The sequence below is a fragment of the Oncorhynchus masou genome, chromosome 29 (genome assembly GCF_036934945.1).
Source record: "Oncorhynchus masou masou isolate Uvic2021 chromosome 29, UVic_Omas_1.1, whole genome shotgun sequence".
NCBI classification, from domain to species: Eukaryota; Metazoa; Chordata; class Actinopteri; order Salmoniformes; family Salmonidae; genus Oncorhynchus; species Oncorhynchus masou.
This window is the reverse complement of record NC_088240.1, coordinates 67,319,016-67,344,804: the sequence shown is the minus strand read 5'-3', so window position 1 is coordinate 67,344,804 and position 25,789 is coordinate 67,319,016. Positions and strand designations below refer to the sequence as shown.

The 25,789-nt window shown below is 44.3% G+C and overlaps 1 protein-coding gene across 3 annotated transcripts in view; it reads left to right on the top strand.

Moving 5' to 3' along the window:
• Window positions 1-23,311, top strand: part of LOC135520360 (triple functional domain protein-like) — a 132,479-nt gene extending 109,168 nt beyond the window's left edge. For 2 of the 3 annotated variants that reach the window (XM_064945849.1, XM_064945850.1), the window contains 21 exons: window positions 7,205-7,488; window positions 7,651-7,821; window positions 10,484-10,579; window positions 10,971-11,119; window positions 11,355-11,421; window positions 11,767-11,870; window positions 11,971-12,040; window positions 12,270-12,359; window positions 12,544-12,687; window positions 12,860-12,937; window positions 13,716-13,907; window positions 14,098-14,275; window positions 14,574-15,367; window positions 16,427-16,674; window positions 16,888-17,026; window positions 17,775-17,802; window positions 19,695-19,857; window positions 20,036-20,157; window positions 20,287-20,566; window positions 20,870-21,008; window positions 21,178-23,311. In XM_064945849.1, coding sequence (XP_064801921.1) covers window positions 7,205-7,488; window positions 7,651-7,821; window positions 10,484-10,579; window positions 10,971-11,119; window positions 11,355-11,421; window positions 11,767-11,870; window positions 11,971-12,040; window positions 12,270-12,359; window positions 12,544-12,687; window positions 12,860-12,937; window positions 13,716-13,907; window positions 14,098-14,275; window positions 14,574-15,367; window positions 16,427-16,674; window positions 16,888-17,026; window positions 17,775-17,802; window positions 19,695-19,857; window positions 20,036-20,157; window positions 20,287-20,566; window positions 20,870-21,008; window positions 21,178-21,735 — 4,094 coding nt within the window. In that variant the 3' untranslated portion in view covers window positions 21,736-23,311. Of the gene's footprint in view, window positions 1-7,204; window positions 7,489-7,650; window positions 7,822-10,483; window positions 10,580-10,970; window positions 11,120-11,354; window positions 11,422-11,766; window positions 11,871-11,970; window positions 12,041-12,269; window positions 12,360-12,543; window positions 12,688-12,859; window positions 12,938-13,715; window positions 13,908-14,097; window positions 14,276-14,573; window positions 15,368-16,426; window positions 16,675-16,887; window positions 17,027-17,774; window positions 17,803-19,694; window positions 19,858-20,035; window positions 20,158-20,286; window positions 20,567-20,869; window positions 21,009-21,177 lie in introns of those variants that run through there. The other variant, XM_064945851.1, reaches the window with a different exon arrangement.
• The last annotated feature ends 2,478 nt before the right edge of the window (window positions 23,312-25,789 follow it).

Genomic DNA, 25,789 nt, shown 5'->3' with positions numbered 1-25,789 from the left:
AACCGATTGAAAACATATATTTCTGACATCATACACCCTGACCAGACAGGTTTTATCCCGGGCCGACATACGGGCCGACATATACACTACAATTTGAGACGTCTTTTCAACGTAATGTATCACGATCATAAGGTTGAGGCAGTGGTAATAGCTCTTGATGCAGAGAAGGAGTTTGATCAGATTGAGTGGAAGTATATCATGTCGGTTCTGGAGCATTTCGGGTTTGGAAAGGAATTTATTAATTGGATAAGAATTATTTATGCACACCCAATGGTGTCCATGGTAACCAATCAGGAAATGTCACAGTCATTCCGCCTGTTCAAGGGGTGCCGACAGGGGTGCCCTATTTCTCCTGCTCTCTTCGCTATAGCCATAGAACCCCTTGCTACTCGCATTCGGGCATATGCCGATATAGCTTCTATTAAAATAAAGGACACACAGCACAAAATGTCCCTATATGCAGACGATGTTCTTTTGTTTTTGTCCAAACCTAAAACTTCTATTCCCCTCTTACTTAACTTGATAAACACATTCGGCTCCTTATCTGGCTACAAGATAAACTGGCAAAAAAGTGAGTTGATTTGCCTGAGTCATGCTTTCCATTGGATGATGTAGTGTTTTCACAATGGAGGGAGATGGGGCTCACAACAATTGGTAATCTATACATAGATGGTCAGTTAGCTTCATTTCAACAATTACAGGGAAAATTCAACATGCCAACAACACATTTTTTTCAGATACCTCCAAATCAGGAATTTCGTAAGGACACATATCCCACAGTATGGCATGAAGCCAAATAGTCCTACATTAGATAGCTTGATCCTTGTCAAACCCCATTCAAAAGGGTCGGTCTCTAGACTGTATGAGGTGCTACAGGCCCACATAGAGGTATCCACAGACACCATTAAAAGGGCTTGGGAACAAGAACTTGGGTCAGAAATCTCAGATGAGGACTGGGTAGAAGCTCTCAGGAATATAACCCACAGTTCAGTGAATGCCAGACACAACCTTGTACAGTTTAAGGTGATACACAGGTTACATTACTCAAAAGTAAAACTGCATAAAATATTCCCGGACACCTCACCACTGTGTGAGAGGTGCAAGCAAGATGAGGGGACGTTGACCCACTTATTCTGGACATGTCCTAAGTTACATGCTTACTGGGCTCTCATTTTTGATTACTTATCTAAAGCCTTTGATAGAGTTCTAGCCCCAGACCCATTGACCGCTCTGTTTGGTACAGTTGATGGGAATAACCACGAAGGGAAAGCTGTCTCTCTTTGTACTCTATTAGCCAAAAGGCTTAAATTGCAATTTTGGAAATTGGAGACTGTACCTACCTTTGAAATGTGGTTACGGGATTTAGGGAATGTAATAAATATGGAAAAGATTCGATACAATACCTCCAATAGAAGTCCAGTGTTTTACATAATATGGTAGCCGATACTGGATAAATGGTCTAGTCCCGCTTCATAACTGGGTTGACGATCTGCTGCTACTCTGTGCTGTACTCCACTCAATATTTACTACACTGCTTGTAATGACTATATGCTGTCTTCTTATACATGTACCACCTAATAGGATTTTGTTTTATTTTGTGTATGTGTGAGTTAAGTTTTGTTTTGTCCTCTAAATTGGCCATCCCATTCAACAGTACAATGAATGTCATTGTTTGTATTGCTGTCTTTTTTATTTGATTTGTTATTGGAAAATAATAAACATATTATTAAAAAAAGACAATCAGCGGCTGACGAAATTTCGTGACCGCCACAGCCCTAATTGTGATGCAATAATTTCCATGGTAATGTAGAATATTAATTAATGATGTGGCTCATGGGACACTTCCTGCTTTTACTTCCTGTACATTCTGAAGGAAAAAGGAAAACGCACACTGCTCTTGATAGTATCACCGATCTTTAATAACTTCCTGTACATTCGCAATGGCTGCCAGTCCAGCCATTATGCCATCATTGACTTGATTGGGGACACCTGTTCTATTTATATGGCAGCACATGCAGCCAGGAGTGGGAGAGAGGATAGAAAATGTTTTGTTAGAAAATAAATAATAATACATATTATTATTATTTATTTTTTGCTATTGGAACGTTTATTATTGGCTGGCCAATAACCATCATCCAAAATGACATGACAGCCCTATTCCTCACCACCATTCTGTCTCATACTCTACTGCTGATAGTGACCTGAAATGTACTAAGGAGATAGGGATACCATATTTACATGTGTTTGAACGTACTGTATGTGTCATGCCAGAACCTATTGTGTCTTCTAATCCCTAGGCTTTAGCTCAGTGGGCTCACATAATCACAGCAGACCCGGGTTTGGAACAGATGGCAGTAGAGAGCTCAGTGACTGAGGTGACTGATGAAAGGCCCCTAGCGGGAGAACAGAGATCACCGCAGTGCTTATTTTCCTACCCACTACCCAGAGACGGAATGCATCCCAAATGGCACTCTATCCCCAATATAGTGCACTACCTGGTCAAAAGAAGTTCACTAAATAGGGAAAAGGGTGCCATTTGGGACACAGAGACAGTGTCCCACAGGGGGCATGTCTGGGGTTATTTTACAGCCTGCTGAATAAACAATGGATAGGAATGTGTCAAGGCTGGTGACCCTCCTTCTGTTAAATCACTGACTATGTCTACGAGGACACGCAAACCTCTCAAACCAATATTATATCAAACCAATATGATATCTCACCCCAGGACACACTTCAAATTTAGCTATTTAATTTGTAGCTGTGACAGGACTGTGAGATCAGATAATCATTATTGTCCCTGAGGGGATACTGGTCTTGGACATCTGTGTCTCAACCACACAAAAATACATGAATAGAAATACAATATTAAAAGAGAAGTTATGTTGTGTTCACTAAAAATAGTTTTAGTGTCCCAGTCTTTCTCCTTCATACAGTATATGAGACCCCGTAACCCACTTTCTGAGGTGATTGATGGGCTGCCCGCAGCCTGTGAGAGCTCTTCAGACCTATATAGTGCTGTTACACCAGGGGTCAGGCCCCTTGCATGTCTCTGTCCTGTTTGCTCAATATGTGGAGTGGATACACACTCATGTGTAGAACTGTGCACCAGACTGAGTTTCCCCCCTGCCACTAACCCACTGGCTGACAATGGAAAAGTTCAAAAGCAGTTGATGTAAATGTGAGAGATATACTATAACTGTACCCTTTTAGCCAGCTAGACGAGACAATATGGACACAGAGTAAGTTGTTTGTGGGTCTCCTTCAATGTAATCGCACTGATACACTGTGCGACAGCTCTGTACAGTATTGGAGAGAAGGAAAGTTTTACTGGGCACCGTGGCATGAGTGGACTTCCCTCAGGTAAGTAGAGGGAAGGTGGGCCTGTGGGGAGGGACACACTGATCCCTGTCTCTGTGGTGTACTAGAAGGCTAGGTTTGTTCAGGTGGAGATTTGATGCCTGTTTCCATCCTCCTCTCAGAATGGAGGATGGGGTTGTGTACGGCTGGGCTGGCCTGGAGGTGTCTGCCTAGTGTGTCTGGCAGAGTCTGCTGTACACATCCAGTGTTACTGTAACACATGGTCCTGCGAGCCTTCTACTGCTCCACTTGGTCGATAGGACCCTGAAGCATGACTGAAACAGCCCGTAATGGCTCCTTCCTTTATGTCAGTAATATTGTGACACATTTGATAAATGGAGTCCGGTTTTCATGTTAGGCTGCAATGAGTTATTTACACGTCTCTTGAAAGCCCTCGGTTCTCCCCTGCAGACTTAGAGTACAGGGCTGTGTGAACACCTCATCTTCTCAGGCTCTCTGGCTCTCTGGCTCGGACTCCCACAGCTGGGTTAGACCGAGAGTAGAGTGAACACATGCTTTATATCAGCAAGATCAGCACTACAATATATAGGTCTCCTGAAGCCATTTGAACTAAGGACTGTGATCCCCGTCAACCCCCACATCCACCCCACCCTGTGACACACATGTTCACTGTCACGAAAGACCCACATGTGAAGTGTCTATCAGAATATACTGTAACTACATACAATGCTATTCACCACACAGTGAAAAGAGGAGAGGAAAAGTGTTTTTTCAATTTCACGTCTTTTATTTTCAAATCAGTTTAATGTATTTTTAAAGAAATGCAGTGTCCATAAACAGGTCTTGAGGTATTGAGACATTAGTTGGAGTTGTCAGAGCAGTCAGAGAAGCGCAGGGCATCCCTTTTGCTCTTGTCACCAGCAGCCTCCTGCTTGTCGTACATTGTCTTCTCCATGGTCCTCTTCTTCCCCATGCGGCTAAGGAAGGCACAAGACAAAACGTACCAATCAGTGTGGTCTATTAATACATGTTGCTATGAGATGAACATTTTAACCTACAATTTCATCTTATATGGAAGTGAGTTCTGGCCCTTCCAAACACCTTTTCATTTAGATACGCATGAGGCTAAGTGTTGAGACTGACCTGATGAAGTCCTCCATGGCGTCGAGGCGCTGCTCCATGCCCTCCATCCTCAGCAGAACCTTCTCCTGAAGCTCCATCATCAGAACAGCCTTGTTGCTGTCCCCTTTAGCCTGGCACTGGAGCAGACCTCCCTTCCCTTGGCCTTGCCTTGTCCACTTCCTCCTGCTGAGCCACAGAGAAACCAAGCAGAGGACCAGAAAGGCACCCCCGAGGACCAGCATGGTGCAGTCCACTTCAGGCATGGTTATGGAATCCAGGATGGAGGTCTTGTACTCCTCCTTTCTCTCCACCACATGTCTCAACTCGTCTGGTGTCATATCCATGCCAACTCTGGACCAGGTTGGGAGTTTGCAGTGCTCCACGCCATGGTCAATGCACACCATCTTGAGAAGAAGTAAGGCTGAACGTGAGGATGAAGTAGCCCCAAATGGATCCTGGGCTTATTTGCTCCTGGGCTCTTTGTAGGTCTAGAGATGTGTCAGGCTGATCCAACTGTGTCTGAGGAACGAATGAAGGCCTGGGAAAGTGTCAGTCTCAGATCACCCTCAGCAGTCCAATTGTGACATCATCTGAGTGTCATTTGACATCATTAGACTGTCATGATGTCACAATCCAACCTTGTCTGAGTATCAGAGCCTGAGCCAATGAAATGCAGCCCCCGACCATCTCAGAAAACCTATTGTGACATCATAAAGCAGTCAAATGACACCTTAAATCATTTTGTGAAAATGGCACCCTTGCATGCACATCAAAACGATTGTAGCAAATATAGTGCCACCTGGAATGATGAATTAAAACTGTCTATTCAAACACGTCAAAACAACATAGTCCAACATAGTATCAAATACATCTGGAACTGAAGGGAAGGTTATTAACTCTATTCATACACTGTCTTTCATCTGGCGCACCATTCAGCCTGACTTGTTTGCGCAACATTTTGAAACAGTATGGAAGTAATTTACTGTGCTATGGCTTTAGGAAAACAGCTGTAGAGACTTCATGAAATCATCCATGGCCTGGCTTGAGAACATCTCCTGAGATTGCTCTTGGCTGCTAAGACAACCCCTTTCAACACGGCTATGGGTGAATCCTCCCTTTGACCTGAGTCTCACTGTACAAATGAAAAGTCACACACTCCTTTCTCAGACCCACTCTACCATATTTTAATTGAACCTTTATTTAACTAGGCAAGTTAGTTAAGAACAAATTCTTATTTTCAATGACAGCCTAGGAACAGTGGGTTAACTGCCTGTTCAGGGGCAGAACAACAGATTTGTACCTTGTCAGCTCGGGGGTTTGAACTTGCAACCTTCCGGTTACTTGTCCAACGCTCTTAACCGTTCTTAACCACTAGGCTACCCTGCCGCTGATGCACTAGTACCCTGTTCAATCTTTGTATCAGCAAGAAAATGCGTTCATGATCAGTCAATGCCAAAGGCCTGATCAGTACATGATAATCATGGGGTTAATTCAGAACCATCACCTTCTATCCCACTCAGATTTGTATAGGATTGTTAGAGATTTCTCAGGTCATATGTTGCTGTTTTGAATTGATTCATTGCTCATTGTTAGAAGTTCTAAGATTCTTTAAAAGGCCTGTCATCTTTTCTCATGGCAGCATACTGTAGGTACATGTTATTTTTACTGAGTGAGTGGTGCACTGTTGGGGAACCCTGACCCTTCCAGGATGGTCATCATGCCCTGTCAGAAGCTGTTGTGATTAGACCAGATCAGTAGGAAGATTTGGTAACACAGAGTTCAGTTCACTGAGAGACAGAGCCAACCGCCGAGAACACAGAGGTCACCTCACTGGTCACTTTACTCTACTGCCATCAGTGGGCTAAGAACCCAGCCACACAGAGACAGAAGAAACACATGGAGAATGCACTACATATCCATCTATTCATCAGAAGTTTAGTTCGGTCATCTCCGTCAACATATGAGGCGAGCCCCTATAGACAAACCTTTGGCTCAACCTGTTTTTGAAGGATACAACATTTCTGTGAAGCCGGGACCTGGGCAATCTATCCACCCTGAGTAGCATCCCTCAGTTTACATCAGCAGAAGCACCCCACACTGCACCACATTTAAACCCACAGCCTCAGCCAAGTCCTCTCCCACACCTCTCAGGGGAGATAGAACCACAGGAGAGGGGGGTGGTGGGCATTCAGCCTAAAGTAGATGCACACACACACACACACACACACACACACACACACACACACACGCACACACACACACACACACACACACACACACACACACACACACACACACACACACACACACACACACACACACACACACACACACACACACACAAACACAGAGAATAGCTTATGCAACTTTTATATAATGTTGAGTATGCCACAGTTTTTAAAATGAGGATCTTCCAGTTCACTTTCATAGGAGGAATATCTATCGATAGACGCTTCAGTGCAGAGGGTGGACACGCAATGTTAGGATGCGATGCTCCCCTCTAACCATCATGTACTAAAATGGAATGTCTGAGTATAGATACATAAAGAATTATGCCTCCTAGGTAATGAAGTACCTTGCAAAAGTGCACCTAATCTCTTTGGTAACCTCATAGCTGAATTCAGACCCATTCCCATGATACTGTGCACTGACTGACCTCTCCTTCTCTCTCTCTCTCTCTCTCTCTCTCTCTCTCTCTCTCTCTCTCTCTCTCTCTCTCTCTCTCTCTCTCTCTCTCTCTCTCTCTATATCTCTCCGCCTGCAGACACCCTGTCTGTGTCCAGTAATGATGCCATTCAGCCTGGCACCAGCCACACCCTGGGCTTCCACAGCTCCCCAGGGCCCAAGCGACCGGGCAACACGCTGAGGAAGTGGCTGACCAGCCCAGTGAGGCGCCTGAGCAGCGGCAAGGCCGATGGACACGTCAAGAAGCTGGCCCACAAGCACAAGAAGAACCGCGACGGACGCAGCAAGAACGCAGACTCCACCGGCTCCCAGAAAGACTCGGACGACAATGCCGCCACGCCACAGGACGAGACCATCGAGGAGGTCCGTTCGATTGGTCACCTCTATCACTCATATATCACTTCCTTTCTTTCTCTTTTACATGATCTATTCAACATTAAATCTCACTAATTTCCTTCTCTCCTTTCTTTTGAGCTGATTGTGTTCTATGTAGTTGTAAGCTCTGTTGTCATTGTCCCTCTACAGAGGATGAGGAACGAGGGGCTGAGCAGTGGGACTCTGTCCAAGTCCTCCTCCTCTGGGATGCAGAGCTGTGGGGAGGAGGAGGGAGAGGAGGGGGCTGATGCTGTACCCCTGCCTCCCCCAATGGCCATCCAACAACACAGCCTGCTGCAGGCTGACTCTCAGGACGACAAGGTGAGACACACACACACGCACACTCACACTTAACAGGCCTCCATGATGTTTAGTTAGAATATATCAAAGAGGGGGCAATTGTCTTTCCTGTAAGATATTTTGGAAAATAAAAAGAGACATTGGTAAATCAATGAATGTATTTATTTGAGACCAGTTTGTCTGAAAAGGTAGATATTTTATACCTATGCAGTTTACCTTCATTCATTCGTCATCACAGAACAGTTATTGTAACTAGAACGATAGGCGTTTCTTTGACACTAATATCATTTTCTCTTCTTTCTTAACTTTGCTTTAACTTTACCATAGCATTATGTTGATTTTTGTTCTGCCTCTGTTTTGTCTCAGTTTCCGTACCTCTCCATGTAACTGCCTACGCTCTAGTCACACTCCCCCAACCAACCAACCAGCCTTGACTTTATTTTACTTCCCAGCCATCCATCCTGTCATGCTATCTCCTCACCCTCGTACCTCTCCATGTAACTGCCTACGCTCTAGTCACACTCCCCTAACCAACCAACCAGCCCAGTCTTTATTTTACTTCCCAGCCATCCATCCTGTCATGCTATCTCCTCACCCTCGTACCTCTCCATGTAACTGCCTACGCTCTAGTCACACTCCCCTAACCAACCAACCAGCCTTGACTTTATTTTATTTCCCAGCCATCCATCCTGTCATGCTATCTCCTCACCCTCGTACCTCTCCATGTAACTGCCTAGGCTCTAGTCACACTCCCACATCCAACCAACCAGCCCAGTCTTTATTTTACTTCCCAGCCATCCATCCTGTCATGCTATCTCCTCACCCTCGTACCTCTCCATGTAACTGCCTACGCTCTAGTCACACTCCCACATCCAACCAACCAGCCCAGTCTTTATTTTACATCCCAGCCATCCATCCTGTCATGCTATTTCATCCATGTAACTGCCTAGGCTCTAGTCACACTCCCACATCCAACCAACCAGCCCAGTCTTTATTTTACTTCCCAGCCATCCATCCTCAATCATGTTATCTCCTCACCCTCGTACCTCTCCATGTAACTGCCTATGCTCTAGTCACACTCCCACATCCAACCAACCAGCCCAGTCTTTATTTTACTTCCCAGCCATCCATCCTGTCATGCTATCTCCTCACCCTCGTACCTCTCCATGTAACTGCCTACGCTCTAGTCACACTCCCACATCCAACCAACCAGCCCAGTCTTTATTTTACTTCCCAGCCATCCATCCTGTCATGCTATCTCCTCACCCTCGTACCTCTCCATGTAACTGCCTACGCTCTAGTCACACTCCCCCAACCAACCAACCAACCAGCCCAGTCTTTATTTTACTTCCCATCCATCCTGTCATGCTATCTCCTCACCCTCGTACCTCTCCATGTAATTGCCTACGCTCTAGTCACACTCCCCTAACCAACCAACCAGCCCAGTCTTTATTTTACTTCCCATCCATCCTGTCATGCTATCTCCTCACCCTCGTACCTCTCCATGTAACTGCCTATGCTCTAGTCACACTCCCCAACCAACCAACCAACCAGCCCAGTCTTTATTTTACTTCCCAGCCATCCATCCTCAGTCATGTTATCTCCTCACCCTCGTACCTCTCCATGTAACTGCCTACGCTCTAGTCACACTCCCCCAACCAACCAACCAGCCCAGTCTTTATTTTACTTCCCATCCATCCTGTCATGCTATCTCCTCACCCTCGCTGCCCTATGTTTTTCTAGGACTATTGTTGCGGATGTGACAAATACTCCATTTGCTGTAGTTAGTGAAGTTTGACTAGAACTGACTGACTACCCCTTTAAAGACCTGGACTTGTTTAGTCTAGCCTGTTGCTATTGTTTAGCCAGACTAGCTGTGCTTGTGACTGGCCTGTTGCCCGGTTTACCCCTGTTGTAATGGAGTATTTAAAAGCACATGTACATTGTTCAGTCATATGCTCCACTGTGGTGCCAGTGCTCAGAAGCTTGCTCCAACCAACCCCAACCCCCACCTCGTCCCCTGTATCCTCCATGCTAGCCTGGCCCCCATTAGACCCCTATTTGGCCCCGATTAGGGAGACCACACCCATTTGGAATGCTGGGCGGTGTCAAAACACGTCAATGGTGAGCTTCTCTAAGAAATGAATGTATGATGCGGTGATGTCATCATGTGCTGTAATATGTAGAAACATCTTTAATACAGTGACAAATACTTTACTGAAAATATTAATCAAATGTAGATTGTAAACATCACTGTAAAGAGTAAGATGGTAAGACCCACCCATCCAAATGTTTAAAAAAAAAAAAAATATTTTACTTAAAACTGTATTTTTGGTTAAGGGCTTGTAAGTAAGCATTTCACTATAAGGTCTACACCTGTTATATTTGGCGCATGTGACAAATAACATTTGATTTGATTTTAATATTAAACCATACACACCTCTCTCTCTTTCTGTCTCTCTTTCTCGCTCTCACACTTTCTTTACTTTCTCTGGTTCTTTCTTTCATGTTCTCTCTCTCGTTCTCACGCTCTCTCTACTTTCTCTGTCTCCCTCTCTCACGCTCTCTCTACTTTCTCTGTCTCTCTCTCTCACGCTCTCTTTCCTTTCTATGTCGCTGTCTGCCTCTCTCTGTCTGTGTCTCTCTCTGTCACTGTCCCTCTGTCTCTCTCCCTCCCTTCCAGGCGGCCTCTCGTCTATCGGGCCGACCCAGTAGTTCAGAGACACCCAGTGCGGCTGAGCTGGTCAGTGCCATTGAGGAGCTGGTCAAGAGTAAGATGGTAAGACCCAGCTATCCATCTGTCTACCACACCGCTGTCAGTTACGCACACACACGCACAGACACGCACTGCCAGCTCAGCTCAGGCCAGTCTGGTGCCAGGGTGAATGTGTGACGGTGCCATGGCCCACCAGTCATCTGTGAACCATTTGAGTCACCACACCAACTGACTGCTTCTAGACACAAGACCTGCCATAGCACATTAATGCTGCCAAACTTTGTCACACCCTCATAGCAGCAACACCACTGCTCTCTCTGCTCGCACAGTGATTGTATGGAGAAGCTCTGCTTACTCACTGCATGTGCACAATGAATATACAGTAAATATATTCTCTCTCTCTCTCTCTCTCTCTCTCTCTCTCTCTCTCTCTCTCTCTCTCTCTCTCTATCAGTCCCTGGAGGACCGTCCCAGCTCTCTCTCTGTGGAACAAGGGGACAGCAGCAGCCCCTCCCTCAACCCCTCTGACAACTCCCTCCTGTCCTCCTCCTCCCCCATCGATGAGATGGATGAGCGCAAGTCGGGTTTCCTCAAGAGACGCCAGTGAGTTCAGTTTCACTTCGCAACGTCACATACGTAGAAATAGAATGACTAGAATGCCCCCCCTCATTCAAGCCAATGAGGCCATAATGGGTGGACCGGTGAAGGGCCCTTTCTAGTCATTCTATTTCTAGGGTCTCACAGCCTACAATATGCCCTGAGCCATCAGATAAAACTATCCTGTGGTGGTCTAGTTAAACAATCCCCTCATTGTTTACTTCACCTCTCTTCCCTACAGCTATGTGTTACTGGAGCTGGTGGAGACAGAGAGGGACTACGTGAGAGACCTGGGTTCAGTGGTGGAGGTGAGAACACCTTGTTTCTTACTTTACTGTAGGCTCATAATAATTGACTCACTCCTCTCCATCATACTCTGTTCACGTTCTAGACTTGGTCAAAGTGCTAGGTCCCGTCCACAAAACAATCCCTAATCCTTACGACCCCTAGGTTCTCCATATGAATCTAAATGAGCTGAAGAGGTAAAAGCAATATGGTAACAGTTCCACCTTGCCCTCGAAACATAGTGCATATACATATCAGATCAGATCACCACAAGAGGTTGTTTGTGGACAGGGCATTGGAATAGTATTGGCTGAATTTGGTGCTGTGTATAGTCCTGTGGTCACTTGAATGTCTTATCTCCCCTTCAGGGCTACATCAGCAAAATGAAGGAGGACGGCGTGCCAGACGACATGAGGGGAAAAGATAAGATAGTGTTTGGGAATATCCACCAGATCTACGACTGGCATAGAGAGTAAGACGAGAATAGTACCGACCTACAGTACTAGCGTTATTATTAGATTGACTTTTATATTAGTGTATTTCTCACAATACTCTTCTCTGATTGGCCACAGCTTCTTCCTGGGAGAGCTGGAGAAGTGCCTGGAGGACCCTGATAGGCTGGCTCCCCTGTTCGTCAAACAAGTAAGAGAGATTTGATGGTTTTCATTGGCCAAAATATACCATCAGTAGTGGATGTCACTGTGCTGTGCATCATAACAAGGTTAGTGCTAAACCCTAACCTTAACCATAACCCCTAATTTAAATGTGAAATGAAATGGGGTTCGGGACATCCCAAGGATTCCGGATAACAAGGACCATAATACCACTTTCTCACCATTTCCCTGGTTTTGTTTCCTTGTTTTCCTGCTAGGAGCGACGGTTACACATGTACATCGTGTACTGTCAGAACAAGCCCAAATCAGAGCACATCGTGTCTGAGTACATAGACACTTACTTTGAGGTAAGAATACACACACTCCCTCCACACATACCCCGCATGTGGGTTTATTCCAGTCTCGAACGGAGCACATATTTCATCATAAGAGCCTCATTGTTTCCTGTTCTCATACCTTGTCTTGTATTTTTATGCAGTCCTTTGTTTTTTCTGTGTGCAAATAAATCTAATGGCTCCCTGTATATTTTAGGAGTTCAAGCAGCGTCTGGGCCACAGACTCCAGATCACTGATCTTCTCATTAAGCCTGTGCAGCGCATCATGAAGTACCAGCTCCTACTGAAGGATTTACTTAAGTTCTCCAAAAAGGCTGCAGTAGATACTACTGAGCTGGAGGTAAGAACTACAATCTGGGTTTGATTTGATGGCCTTCCACCCCTAATAACATGGACGAGCATTAATATTGCTCTGATTTTGTTTTTACCTAAAAGTTATACTTGTTATAAAGCTGTGATTATGTTTTCATTCCCTCTAAAATGGTGTTTTCTATCTTCTCTGTTTCTCTCAGAAAGCAGTGGAGGTCATGTGTGTTGTGCCCAAAAGATGCAACGACATGATGAACGTTGGGCGTCTCCAAGGCTTCGATGTAAGACTCACGGGCTTTGTCTTCTTCAGGGAATAGAGAATGTGGTCTTTCAGTTCGATCTGGCTCAGTTTAGAAGGTCACAAATTCTCCAAAATAGATTACTTGAATTTGATTTCAACCGTTAAGTCACATGGATCATATGATAAATGGGAGAAGGGCTTGGGTTTGCTCTCTCTCTCTCTGTTTTCACTCATTGTATTATATGGTAATAGCATGCATATAATATGCATATTTCACCTGAGTGGCTAAGAATAAGTCTGAGGCTGTCTTCTGTCTTCTGTCCTCCCTCCTTTTATTTGTATGTATTTTATTTAAAGGTCCAGTACAGTCAAAATTCTGTTTTGCCTGTTTTTTTTATATCAAACTGACTGTAAAAGTGTGAACACATTTGATTAGAGTTATTTCCTGATAGTTTCTGATTCAAAATACAATCTACACAGGACTTTCTAATCAGCAGGTTTGCATGTGTGGGATTTTTGGCTTTCCATGGTGACCATGTGTAAATTGGTTAATAGACCAATAACAAAGAGAGCTCCAAACCTCTCTGCCAATAACAGCTAGTTTTCCCCTCCCCACTTAGATGACTCCTAGACACTTTAGCTAAATTCTTGCTTGAGAAATAGTGTTTTGCTAAAAGCTACTTTTGCCCATTTGAATGGAAATCTATTACAGTATGGTACTTACCCAGAAATAATTTGATATGGATATAAAACGGCTGCATTGGGCCTTAAACCTTTATTTAACCAGCCAGGCAATACATTGGTATTCCGCCATTCAGGGCAAGATTGTGGCCCAAGGCAGACTGCTGCTCCAGGACACCTTCATGGTATCAGATCAGGACGGGGGGCTTCTCACAAGGATGAAGGAGAGGAGGGTCTTCCTCTTCGAACAGATCGTCATCTTCAGTGAGCCCCTGGACAAGAAGAAAGGCTACTCCCAGCCGGGATACCTCTTCAAGAACAGTGTCAAGGTATGGAGCATCGATCGTGATCATCTGCCCTAATCAATCCACTTAGATCATATTACAGTGGATGTATTTTTTGGGTCTGGACATTGCTGGGATAGTAATTGCCCTAAGGGCCAAAGTCGTTTGAATAGTTGTCTGATTCTGAAAACACTCACATCCCCTCCTCTCCCCTGTATCTTGTGTGTGTGCCCAGGTGAGCTGGCTGGGCCTGGAGGAGAGCACAGACGACCCCTGTAAGTTCACCCTGACCTCCCGGTCATCCAGTGGCGGTGTGGAGACCTACGTAATGCACTCAGCCAACCCTGGAGTCAGCCAGATGTGGGTCCACCAGATCACCCAGATCCTGGAGAGCCAGCGCAACTTTCTCAATGGTAAAAAAGACACCTCACGGATCACCTGTGTAACTGTGTAGTGATATTATGTTAGCTTCTCCCAGATGATTATGATGTTTCATCTGTCTTCCTGTGTAGTCATCCGCTCCATAGAATGTATCAACATCCTGAGAAAATAAGTGTTTAGAGCACACAATAATATGGACTACAGCATGATGTACTGAAATGCAAAATGCAAAGAATGTTTTTATATTTTTGTTTCATAGCTAGACAGTGTGTACTCATACCACTGAGGTGACTCTTTCTCTCTGTCTCTATCTCTCTTTGTGTCCCCCAGCACTGACATCCCCTATAGAGTACCAGAGGAACCACGTGGGTGCAAGTGGACCAGGCCTGGGGGCCCCCAGCAGCAGCAGTGGCCTGGCAGGAGGCGGCTGCAGCAGCTCCACAGTTGGCCCTGGGAGTAACTCTCTGTGTGGCCCCCAGAGTCGCCGGCCCTCGCGCATCCCCCAGCCCTCCTCGCGTATCCCGCAGCCAGTCCACCACCACCACCCTCCGGGCTCTGACGGCCCGGACAGAACAGCAGGTACGTGGTCCCGACAATCCCCCTCCACCTCCCCCTCCTCCCAGACCCCCTGCCCTCCTGACCATGCAGAGGGGGACCTGGGGCCCCAAGATGTCCCCAAGATGCGAGTGCTGGAGGGTCCCCGGCCCCACAGCAGAACCAGCAGCAACAGCAATGGCAAGTCCTTGGGCGTTGCTGAGGGCAGCTTCAAGGACAGCTATCCTGGGGAGGACCCTCAGACTCCCATCCCACGGCTGGCTGTGGCCCCTCTGAATCTTGCCAAGCCTCGGGTAGGGACGGTCTCTCCACTGACCTGTCCCATAAAGGAGGAATTCATCCCGGGCAGCCCAGCCCAGAAAGGCTCCTTTTTCTGGTCCACCGCGGTCCCAGCCTCCCCAGCTAGCCGGCCTGGCTCCTTCTCCTACCACAGTGATAGTGGAGACTCGACCCTGGGCCACAGGGAGAGCCACAGCCACCGCCACTCCACCCACAGCAAGGATATAGACCGCATGAGCACATGCTCCTCCACCAGTGAGCAGTCCGTACAGTCCATGCAGAGCAACGGGGTAAGATCCCTACTCAAGTCCCAGGCTTCTGTCCGGCTTAGTCCCTACTAACCTTACTGGCTGACCAGAAGTTCTCCTGGGTCATCTGAACCACAAGTGCATACTAAACTATCTAAGTACACTAACTTGCCTATTTGTGTGAGTTTTCATCCTTCCTGCTGTCTTTCAGACTCTACTAACAGCGTGTTTTTGGTTGGTACAGCAGCTAACTGCTACAGTAACACAGCTTGCTGTATGTATGTTGGTGTCCTCTCCTCTCCCTTGGTAAGTGTTTCCAGTATGACTCTCTGCCTCTGCTTCCCTAACTTCACACACCCAGCTCTGTCTTGGCTCTAACATTTTCTAGACATGACCTGAGTTTTTGCTGTCCCTTTGCTTCAGGCTATTGTGGTCTGATCTGAAAAACCATCGAGGCATTTACTGGGTTAAATGCAAATGAATGCTGATATAATGGAAGATTGATATTTGACTTCACCTGCCTGCAAGGAAAGGAGCTCTGATGTAAAAAGAAACGTTTGCCGTCTCTCCTGTTTTCTCTTGGCTCTTGCTCTGACCATGCTGCTTCGTTTCTGTCTTGGTTATGTGGGACTGATGACACATCCTTGTTCCCGTTCTCTCCTTGCCTTGCCCCTGAATACATTTGACTCGCACCAAATGCATTTGGCCTCACTTCAAACTGTATTTCAGGCTCTCTCTCCTGAAACTGTTTCCACTCTACTCTCAATGTCTTTGAGAGACACCCACTCCATGTTAACTCTACTCTGTCTCTCTGACTTCTGGATACTTTGTCTTCGCTTCTACAAATGAGAAGGTCTAGTTATGAGATATGTAGGAATCAGATGTCACTCTACTTTATGAACCTTTTGTAATGAATGCTTTGAAATTAGTCCTTCTTTGTGTATGAGCTCTAGCATATAAACAGCTGAACAACATGATGCTCATGTGCTGTCAAATCAGTAACATTTGAATTTGTTTAGTCTTTTAGAGTCATTATCACCTCTCTCTCTCTCTCTCTCTCTCTCTCTCTCTCGCATCCTCCCCTGCCTCCCCCTCCTCCAGAGTGAAAGCAGTAGCAGCAGCAGCATCAGCACCATGCTGGTGACCCAGGACTACGTGGCCCTGAAGGAGGATGAGATCAGTGTTTCCCAGGGCGAGGTGGTCCAGATGCTGGCCTCCAATCAGCAGAACATGTTCCTGGTTTTCCGGGCTGCCACCGAGCAGGGCCCTGCCGCAGAGGGCTGGATCCCCGGCTACGTACTGGGTCACACCTCCACCATCATCCCCGACCTCCCCGAAGGAACCATCAAGTAAGAGACAGACACTGCTGCTACTCCATGTACCAACTTGAATTAATGAAAAGCTTAATCATCCCAAAGACATTTCCATTTTCACATCATGAGCTCTGCAATCATAAAAGTGAAACGGTAGACAAAGATGTAGAAGTCACAAGTTAAACTTTTCTCTTCCTTTCTTCCTCTCTCTCTTTTCCCCTTTCTTTCTCGTTCGCTTGTCTGGAGCAGGAAGTCATCCTCGTGGCACACAGCACTCCGCATCAGGAGAAAGTCTGAGAAGAGAGACAAGGAGACCAGGAAGGAAAATAAGATGGAAAACGGCTACCGCAAGTCTCAAGACTGTCTGACTAATAAAGTTTCTGTAAAGGTAGATTTGATAATCACCTGTATGGCTGTAAGACTTAAAGCCCCTCTACATTAACCTCAGTATGGCTGTAAGACTTAAAGCCCCTCTACATTAACCTCAGTATGGCTTTAAGACTTAAAGCCCCTCTACATTAACCTCAGTATGGCTGTAAGACTTAAAGCCCCTCTACATTAACCTCAGTATGGCTGTAAGACTTAAAGCCCCTCTACATTAACCTCAGTATGGTTGTAAGACTTAAAGCCCCTCTACATTAACCTCAGTATGGCTGTAAGACTTAAAGCCCCTCTACATTAACCTCAGTATGGCTGTAAGACTTAAAGCCCCTCTACATTAACCTCAGTATGGCTGTAAGACTTAAAGCCCCTCTACATTAACCTCAGTATGGCTGTAAGACTTAAAGCCCCTCTACATTAACCTCAGTATGGCTGTAAGACTTAAAGCCCCTCTGCATTAACCTCAGTATGGCTGTAAGACTTAAAGCCCCTCTACATTAACCTCAGTATGGCTGTAAGACTTAAAGCCCCTCTACATTAACCTCAGTATGGCTGTAAGACTTAAAGCCCCTCTACATTAACCTCAGTATGGCTGTAAGACTTAAAGGCCCTCTACATTAACCTCAGTATGGCTGTAAGATCTAAAGCTCCTCTACATTAACCTAATTTAATGGATGCATGTTGTAATTATTTAATGTATGTGTGGTCAAACTAATTTGGAGAAGAAACATTTGTGTTCATATTTTTTCTTTCAGCTTCTAAACCCCAACTACATCTATGATGGTATGTATATATTTAAATGCTTTTGCTTGGGCTTTACTATACAGTAAATTAATAACATCTATTTTTACACATAGTAGGGGTTCAATAAGACACTTTTTTATTGTCTTGTATTGTACTGCATACTTTCTATTGTCTATTGGGTAGCTCAGATGTGGGATTGTGTAGTTTGCATGTAAGTATCCTCCTCTGAGCCAGAGCAGTGTGTAGGGCAAGGAGCCTGTCTCCTGTTTCTGTAGCGTGAGGCAGCTTGAAAAAGAAAGTACACCCCATGGACAGGACGCTAGTATATCGCAAGGCTAGTTACAGTTGAAGTAGGAAGTTTACCTACACTTAGGTTGGAGTCATCAATACTTATTTTTCAACCACTCCACAAATTTCTTGTTAGCAAACTATAGTTTTGGCAAGTCGGTTAGGACATCTACTTTGTGCATGACACAAGTAATTTTTCAACAATTGTTTACAGACAGATTATTTCACTTATAATTCACTGTATCACAATTCTAGTGGGTCAGAAGTTTACATACACTAAGTTGACCATGCCTTTAAACAGCTCGGAAAATTCCAGAAATGTATGTCATTGCTTTTAGAAGCTTCTGATAGGCTAATTGACATCATTTGAGTCAATTGGAGGTGTACCTGTGGATGTATTTCAAGGCCTACCTTCAAACTCAGTGCCTCTTTCCTTGACATCATGGGAAAATCAAAATAAATCAGCCAAGACCTCAGAAAAAAAATTGTAGACCTCCACAAGTCTGATTCATCCTTGGGAGTAATTTCCAAACGCTTGAAGGTACCACATGAATCTGTACAAACAATAGTGCGTAAGTATAAACACCATGGGACCACGCAGTCGTCATACCGCTCAGGAAGGAGACGTGTTCTGTCTCCTAGAGATGAACGTAGTTCAGTCCCAGAACAGCAAAGGACCTTGTGAAGATGCTGGAGGAAACAGGTACAAAAGTATCTATATCCACAGTAAAACAAGTCATATATCGACATAACCTGAAAGGCCACTCAGCAAGGAAGAAGCCAGTGCTCCAAAACCACCATAAAAAAGCCAGACTACGGTTTGCAACTGCACATGGGGACAAAGGTCATACTTTTTGGAGAAATAACCTCTGGTCTGATGAAACAAAAATAGAACTGTTTGGCCATGATGACCATTGTTATGTTTGGAGGAAAAAGGGGGAGGCTTGCAAGCCGAAGAACACCATCCCAACCATGAAGCATGGGGGTGGCAGCATCATGTTGTGGGGTTGCTTTGCTGCAGGAGGGACTGGTGCACTTCACAAAATATATGGCATCATGTGGGAGGAAAATTACGTAGATATATTGAAGCAACATCTCAAGACATCAGTTAGGAAGTTAAAGCTTGGTCGCAAATGGGTCTTCCAAATGGACAATGACCCCAAGCATACTATAAAATTTGTGAGCAGAACTGAAAAAGCGTGTGAGAGCAAGGAGGCCTACTTACCTGACTCAGTTACACCAGCTCTGTCAGGAGGAATGGGCCAAAATTCACCCAATTTATTCTGGGAAGCTTGTGGAAGGCTACCCGAAATGTTTGACCCAAGTTAAACCATTTAAAGGCAATGCTACCAAATACTAATTGAGTGTATGTAAACTTCTGACCCACTGGGAACGTGATGAAAGAAATAAAAGCTGAAATAAATCATTCTCTCTACTATTATTCTAACATTTCACATTCTTAAAATAAAGTGGTAATTCTAACTGACCTAAAACAGGGAATTTTTACAAGGATTAAATGTCAGGAATTGTGAAAAATGGAATTTAATTGTATTTGGCTAAGGTGTATGTAAACTTCCGACTTCAACTGTAGCATGTGACACAGTCAAACTCACGTGTTCTCTGTCTGTCTGTCACCTCTGTAGTACCCCCAGAGTTCCTGCTGCCCCTGAGTGATGTGACCTGTGACCTGGGGGAGAGTGTCACTCTGAGGAGTAAGGTTTGTGGAAGACCCAAAGCCTCGGTCACCTGGAGAGGACCTGACCACAGCACTCTGAGCAACGACGGACACTACAGCATCACCTACAGGTACACACTGGCAGTGATAACATTCTACATTTTAGTCATTTAGTAGATACTCTTCAGGGATCATTGCAACGCGTTAGAACGACTTAGCTGTTGGAAGACAATGTTCTGTTGTAGTTGAATTAAAGTAAATGTTGCTATTGTTGAAACTTACCTTGTTACTTCCCTTCTCTCTCTGCAGTGACACGGGCGAGGCAACTCTCCTCATCATGGGTTTGTCTGTGGAGGATGACGGGGTGTACACCTGTGTTGCCACCAACGTAGTGGGCAGCGTGTCATCCTCCGCCAGCCTCAGAGTCTCAGGTTAGTCACTGTTGAGTTGAGGACTCCTGTGGAGGTGCAGTATATCCTCTATATTCACACTACTTACACACAGTATATGAATTCTTCAGTACTTTTGCATTTTAACATTCAATGTTTCTATTTTCCCAGAGGCCTCTGACGATGGGAATGAAGTGATCTGGAAGAACAACTTTGAGTCCTTCTACACAGAGGTCACAGAACTGGGCAGGGGGAGGTTTTCAGTGGCTAAGCGCTGTGACCAGCGTGGGAGCAAGCGTGCCGTGGCAGCCAAACATGTAAACAAGCGGTTGATGCGGCGTGAGCAGGTGCTCCAGGAACTGAGGATACTACAGTGTCTGGAACACCCACACCTGGTCGGCCTGCTGGACACCTTCGAGACAGCCACCAGCTACGTGCTTGTGCTAGAGATGTATGTTAGAAAAACTGTGGATGGGCTCCAAATGGCACCCTATTCCCTATAACTGATCAAAAGTAGTACCCTACAGAGGGATAGGTAGCATTTGGGACATACACACTGTATGTTTAATGATTATTGAGGAAATTATAATTCCTGAATTGAAATAGAATTGGTTACCATTTTGAACAATGTATTACTGTATATATTTATTTACTGTGTTGTGCTTTTGAATCATGTTCAAGCAGCCCTCTTGTATATCTACCATATCAGTGGGCTAATGTCTCTCTCTTGTGCTCTGGTGCTTTGTATCTGCAGGGCTGATCAAGGCCGTCTCCTGGACTACATAGTCAGCTGGGGTAACCTCACTGAAGAGAAGGTGGCCTTGTACCTTAGGGACATTCTAGAAGCTTTACACTACCTGCATAGCTGGAGGATAGCTCACTTGGACTTGAAGGTGAGTCACAAAGACTGTGACATATAGAGCAGGAGTTAAATGTGATTGTGTACTGTATGATGTCTAACTGATTGTTCTTAAGCAAAGATAGTACTCCCATCCTGGGTAAATTCTTAATCATATCTTTCTTTGCGTGTATGTGCGTGGGTATCGGTGTGTATCCCTTTAGCCTGAGAACGTGTTAGTGGAGCAGAACTCTGCCCAGCCCGTGGTCAAGCTGACAGACTTCGGAGACGCCGTCCAGCTGAACAGCGGCCACTACATCCACCCTCTACTGGGCAGCCCAGAGTTCTCAGCCCCGGAGCTGGTGCTGGGCCAGCCCGTCTCCCTGACTTCTGACCTCTGGAGCCTGGGGGTTGTAACATATGTGGTATTGAGCGGGGCATCTCCCTTCCTGGACGAGAGCGCTGAGGAGACATGCCTGAACATCTGTCGTCTGGACTTCAGCTTCCCCCATGACTACTTCCAGGGTGTGAGCCAGGCGGCCAGGGACTTTGTTGGTCTCCTCCTACAGGGCGAGCCGGACCGGAGACCTTCTGCCGCCGCTTGCCTTCAGGAGCCCTGGCTGCAGCCGTGGGACTCCCACCAGCAACAAAACCAGCACCCAGGGTGCATCGACACCTCCAGACTCATCTCCTTCATCGAGCGGCGGAAACACCAGAACGACGTTAGGCCCGTGGGCAGCATCAAGACCTTCCTTCACAGCAGACTCCTCAACCAGATATAAGCAGGTTAGAGGACTACAGTACCCAGAAACCACCGAGTCACAATGATGATCTCATCCTCCCTCAGCCAACTACGCCACTTCCTTAGAACTATTTTACCCAGCATCCTGCTGCTGCTGTCTGCTGACGGCTTTGAATATTTGTGACTGAGATATACCCCCCCCCCCCCCCCAAGAGATTTAGATACTTCCCTTCTATCCCCACCTTTGTATGGATGATGGCTATATGCCTGCACAAAAGTAAACTATTTGAAAGTATTTCAAACTTGACTAACAGGGAGAACAAAGCTTTCTCGAGAGCCAGTGAGAGCAAGCCTTGTTTGGATAGTATTACAAACAGATACTGTAATATCGGGTTGCTTTTGGTTGAATATAAGAAAATTGTTTTTGTAATGAGAGATTACTTTTTGTAAAGGAAATGTATTGTGAAGAAACAAAGAAATGTCTTTATTCATATACCTTTTCAAAAACAAAGGTTATTAAAAAGAATGAAAACAAAAATGAATGCGACATATGAACAAAGCACCACCGACCCTCACAGGGTCGTTGCTTCAGAACACTACTTCTAGAACCAGTTGGAGACCAAACTCAGTGTAGTTGTAGTTGATTAACATACAATAAATCGGCAAATGCTTTGTTCTGGCCTTGCTATTGTATGGACCCGTAACAGTTAGTACAATTATGTTATTTTAGTCAGACCTCAGCAGAGAAATAAATAAACAAGCAAACAAACAACAAAAAGCTATAACACTATTGGAAAAGCTCTTTAGATTTCTGATACATCCGCCTTACTTTGTAAATAATGTGTTCCTGCCTTCATTCTCATTTTGAAGAATTTGTCTCAAACGCTGTTTCATTCGCTGAGTAGTAAGTCCTGCCAATGGAAGAGAGGTGTGAGGGAGACTAGCTCCTCATGCCAATCAAAATACTTAAACCCTCACTACCAGAAATACTTCTAGAAATGCACTCATATTTTGTGTTCATTTCTCATGTGCAATGTTGCAGCTTTAACATGTATGCAACTATTTATGAAGACATGTGTTGTACCCGTAATCTAAAAAGGCATGTACGTACCTGGTACTGCAGTAGATGTATGTATTGTGTTGCTCTTTTCCGTATTAAGTTCAGTATTAATATCTTGGTAACCTAAAATGCAGGTTTTGCAAATAATGTAAAATAAGAAAAAAGATTTGAATCGATTTTGGCACTTATGCTTTCAGTTTGTCATTTTTGGTTTTATTTTCTGTAACTATACCAAAGTTAACTGTACTTTACTCTCTTTAAATGTGTTATATAATGTACCATGTTAAGTTATGAAAACCTTGCTGAACCTAGAGATGTTTACATTGGTTCACAGTGGCTTTATTTATTAGCGTTGTAAGAACGTTGAGTTGTTGTTACTGCTTACCTAATTAACATTTCAAACACTTCTCTTCTCAAGCTGTGCACAAAGTGGTGATTGCTGTGTACGTTTGTTTGACTTAAATTATGTATTTCGCTAGACATTGTGTTGCAATGATCAACATCTTGGTTTAACTGAAACTTGGGATAGCATTCTTTGCCGAGCCTTTGGTTTGAAGGGGGGAATACCCACAACGTTGTACCAGCGTTACAATAATTGTGCATGGACGTTGCGGCGCTATTACCCTAACCTTTATCTGAGAGTGATCATGACCAAGCTGTTTTCAGTGAATTAATCATTGTATGAATTCAAACTGATTTTAAAGTGCCAGTCAATTGATCTGGAGACGCGGACGAAACAGATGCATTTCCTTTTAAGCTTGAAAAGGTTATCAAAGTTTCATGTCAATGTCAAGGCAGTAGTCACAGTGATACAATGAATGTGTTTGTTAACCTGTACAGTCCCATTTTGTGTCCTCTTATTTATTCATGTGTAAAGCTGTACAGACATGGACGACGAACATGGGAGCCTGGATGTAACCTCATCATATTTGATACATACTACGTTATTTTGAATGTTAAATTACCTATTTTTACTTTTGCATGTATATTTCTTTGTACAGAAATTGTTTATACATTACTTGCTGTAAATATTTTATTTAGTCCTCAGTTATTTTGCCATTAAACGTATGGAACATACCCTTGGAAGTTTTTCTAGTATTTATGTACAATGCCTTCAGAAAGTATTCATACCGCCATGACTTATTCATGTTGTGTTGCAGCCTGAATTCAAAAATTGATTACAAATATTTTTTTCTCACCCGTCTACACACAATACCCCATAATTAGAACATGTTTTTTGAAATGTGTGCAAATGTATTAAATTAAATACAGAAATATCTAATTTACATAAGTATTCACACCCCTGAGTCAATACATGTTAGAATAACATTTGGCAGCGATTACAGCTGTGACTCTTTCTGGGTACGTCTCTAAGAGCTTTGCACACCTGGATTGTACAATATTTGCCTATGACCAGCATACCCATAACATGATGCAGCCCCAAACATGCTTGAAAATATGAAGCGTGGTACTCAGTGATGTTGTCACGGCTTTCGTTGTGGGAAGGAGGAGCGGACCAAAATGCAGCGTAGTTGTGATTCATTTTATTTAATAAGGGAACTATACACGATTAAACTAACAAAATAACAAACGTATGAAAACAGCCCTATCTGGTGCAAAACACAGAGACAGGAACAAATCACCCACAAACACACAGTGAAACCCAGGCTACCTAAATATGGTTCCCAATCAGAGACAATGACTAACACCTGCCTCTGATTGAGAACCATATCAGGCCAGACATAGAAATAGACAAATAAGACATCCAACATAGAATGCCCACTCAGATCACACTCTGACCAACCAAAACATAGAAACATACAAATAAACTATGGTCAGGGTGTGACAGATGTGTTGTGTTGTATTTCTTTGGCACATTTTTTGCAGTTTTAATTAAGTGCCTTATTGCAAACATAATGCATGTTTTGGAGTCATTTTTATTCTATACAGGCTTCTATCTTTTCATTTAGGTTAGTATTGTGGAGTAACCATCCTCAGTTTTTCCATATCACAGCCATTAAACTCTGTTTTAAAGTCACCATTGGCCTCATGGTGAAATTCCTGAGCGGTTTCCTTCCTCTCTGGCAACTGAGTTAAGAAGGACACCGGTATCTTTGTCGTGACTGGATGTATTGATACAGTATCCAAAGTGTCATTAATAACTTCACCATGATCAAAGGGATATTCCATGTCTGCTTTAGATTTTTTTTGGTACCATCTACCGCTAGTTGCCCTTGTTTGCGAGGCATTGTTAAACCTCCCTGGTCTTTGTGGTTGAATCTGTATTTGAAATTCACAGCTTAACTGAGGGACCTTGCATATAATTGTATGGGTGCGGTACAGAGATGAGGTCGTCATTCAAAATACATCTAATTGACATGAAGAGGATGAGACTAAGGAACGTGGACAGTTTCACTTGGACCTTTCCATCAGATGGTTTCCATAGGACAAGCAGTTTCCCTTTCGACATAATCTCCTCTACCTCTAAACACTATCATTGCACAAAGAATGAGTCCATGCAACGTTTATGTGACTTGTTAATCAAATGTTACTACTGAACTTATTGAGGCTTGCCATAACAAAGGGGTTGAAAACTTTATGACTCAAGACATTTCAGCTTTTCATTTTATATGAATTTGTGAAAATTTCTAAAACAGAATTCCACTTTGACATTATAAAGGTATTGTGTGTGTAGACCAGTGACACAAAATCTCAATTGAATCTATATTAAATTCAGGCTGAAAAAGTCAGGTGTTGTGAAGGCACTGCATGTGGTGCGGACTTACATAATTATAACCTTATAAACATATCTGAGATAAACATGGTTGATAACATTATTGTTTAACAGTTGTAGTTGTTGAAGGAAACGGAATAGGAGGTGTGAATGGTGTCCACAATAACTGGATGTTTCTCATCAGAATCAGATCTCTATCGATGATGAACACGATATGAGAAACCAGAGTGGGTGTCTGTGATCTTATCTCCAAGGTGCAGGCATTGTGCAGTCAATTTGCACCAAAGATTATTCATTCAA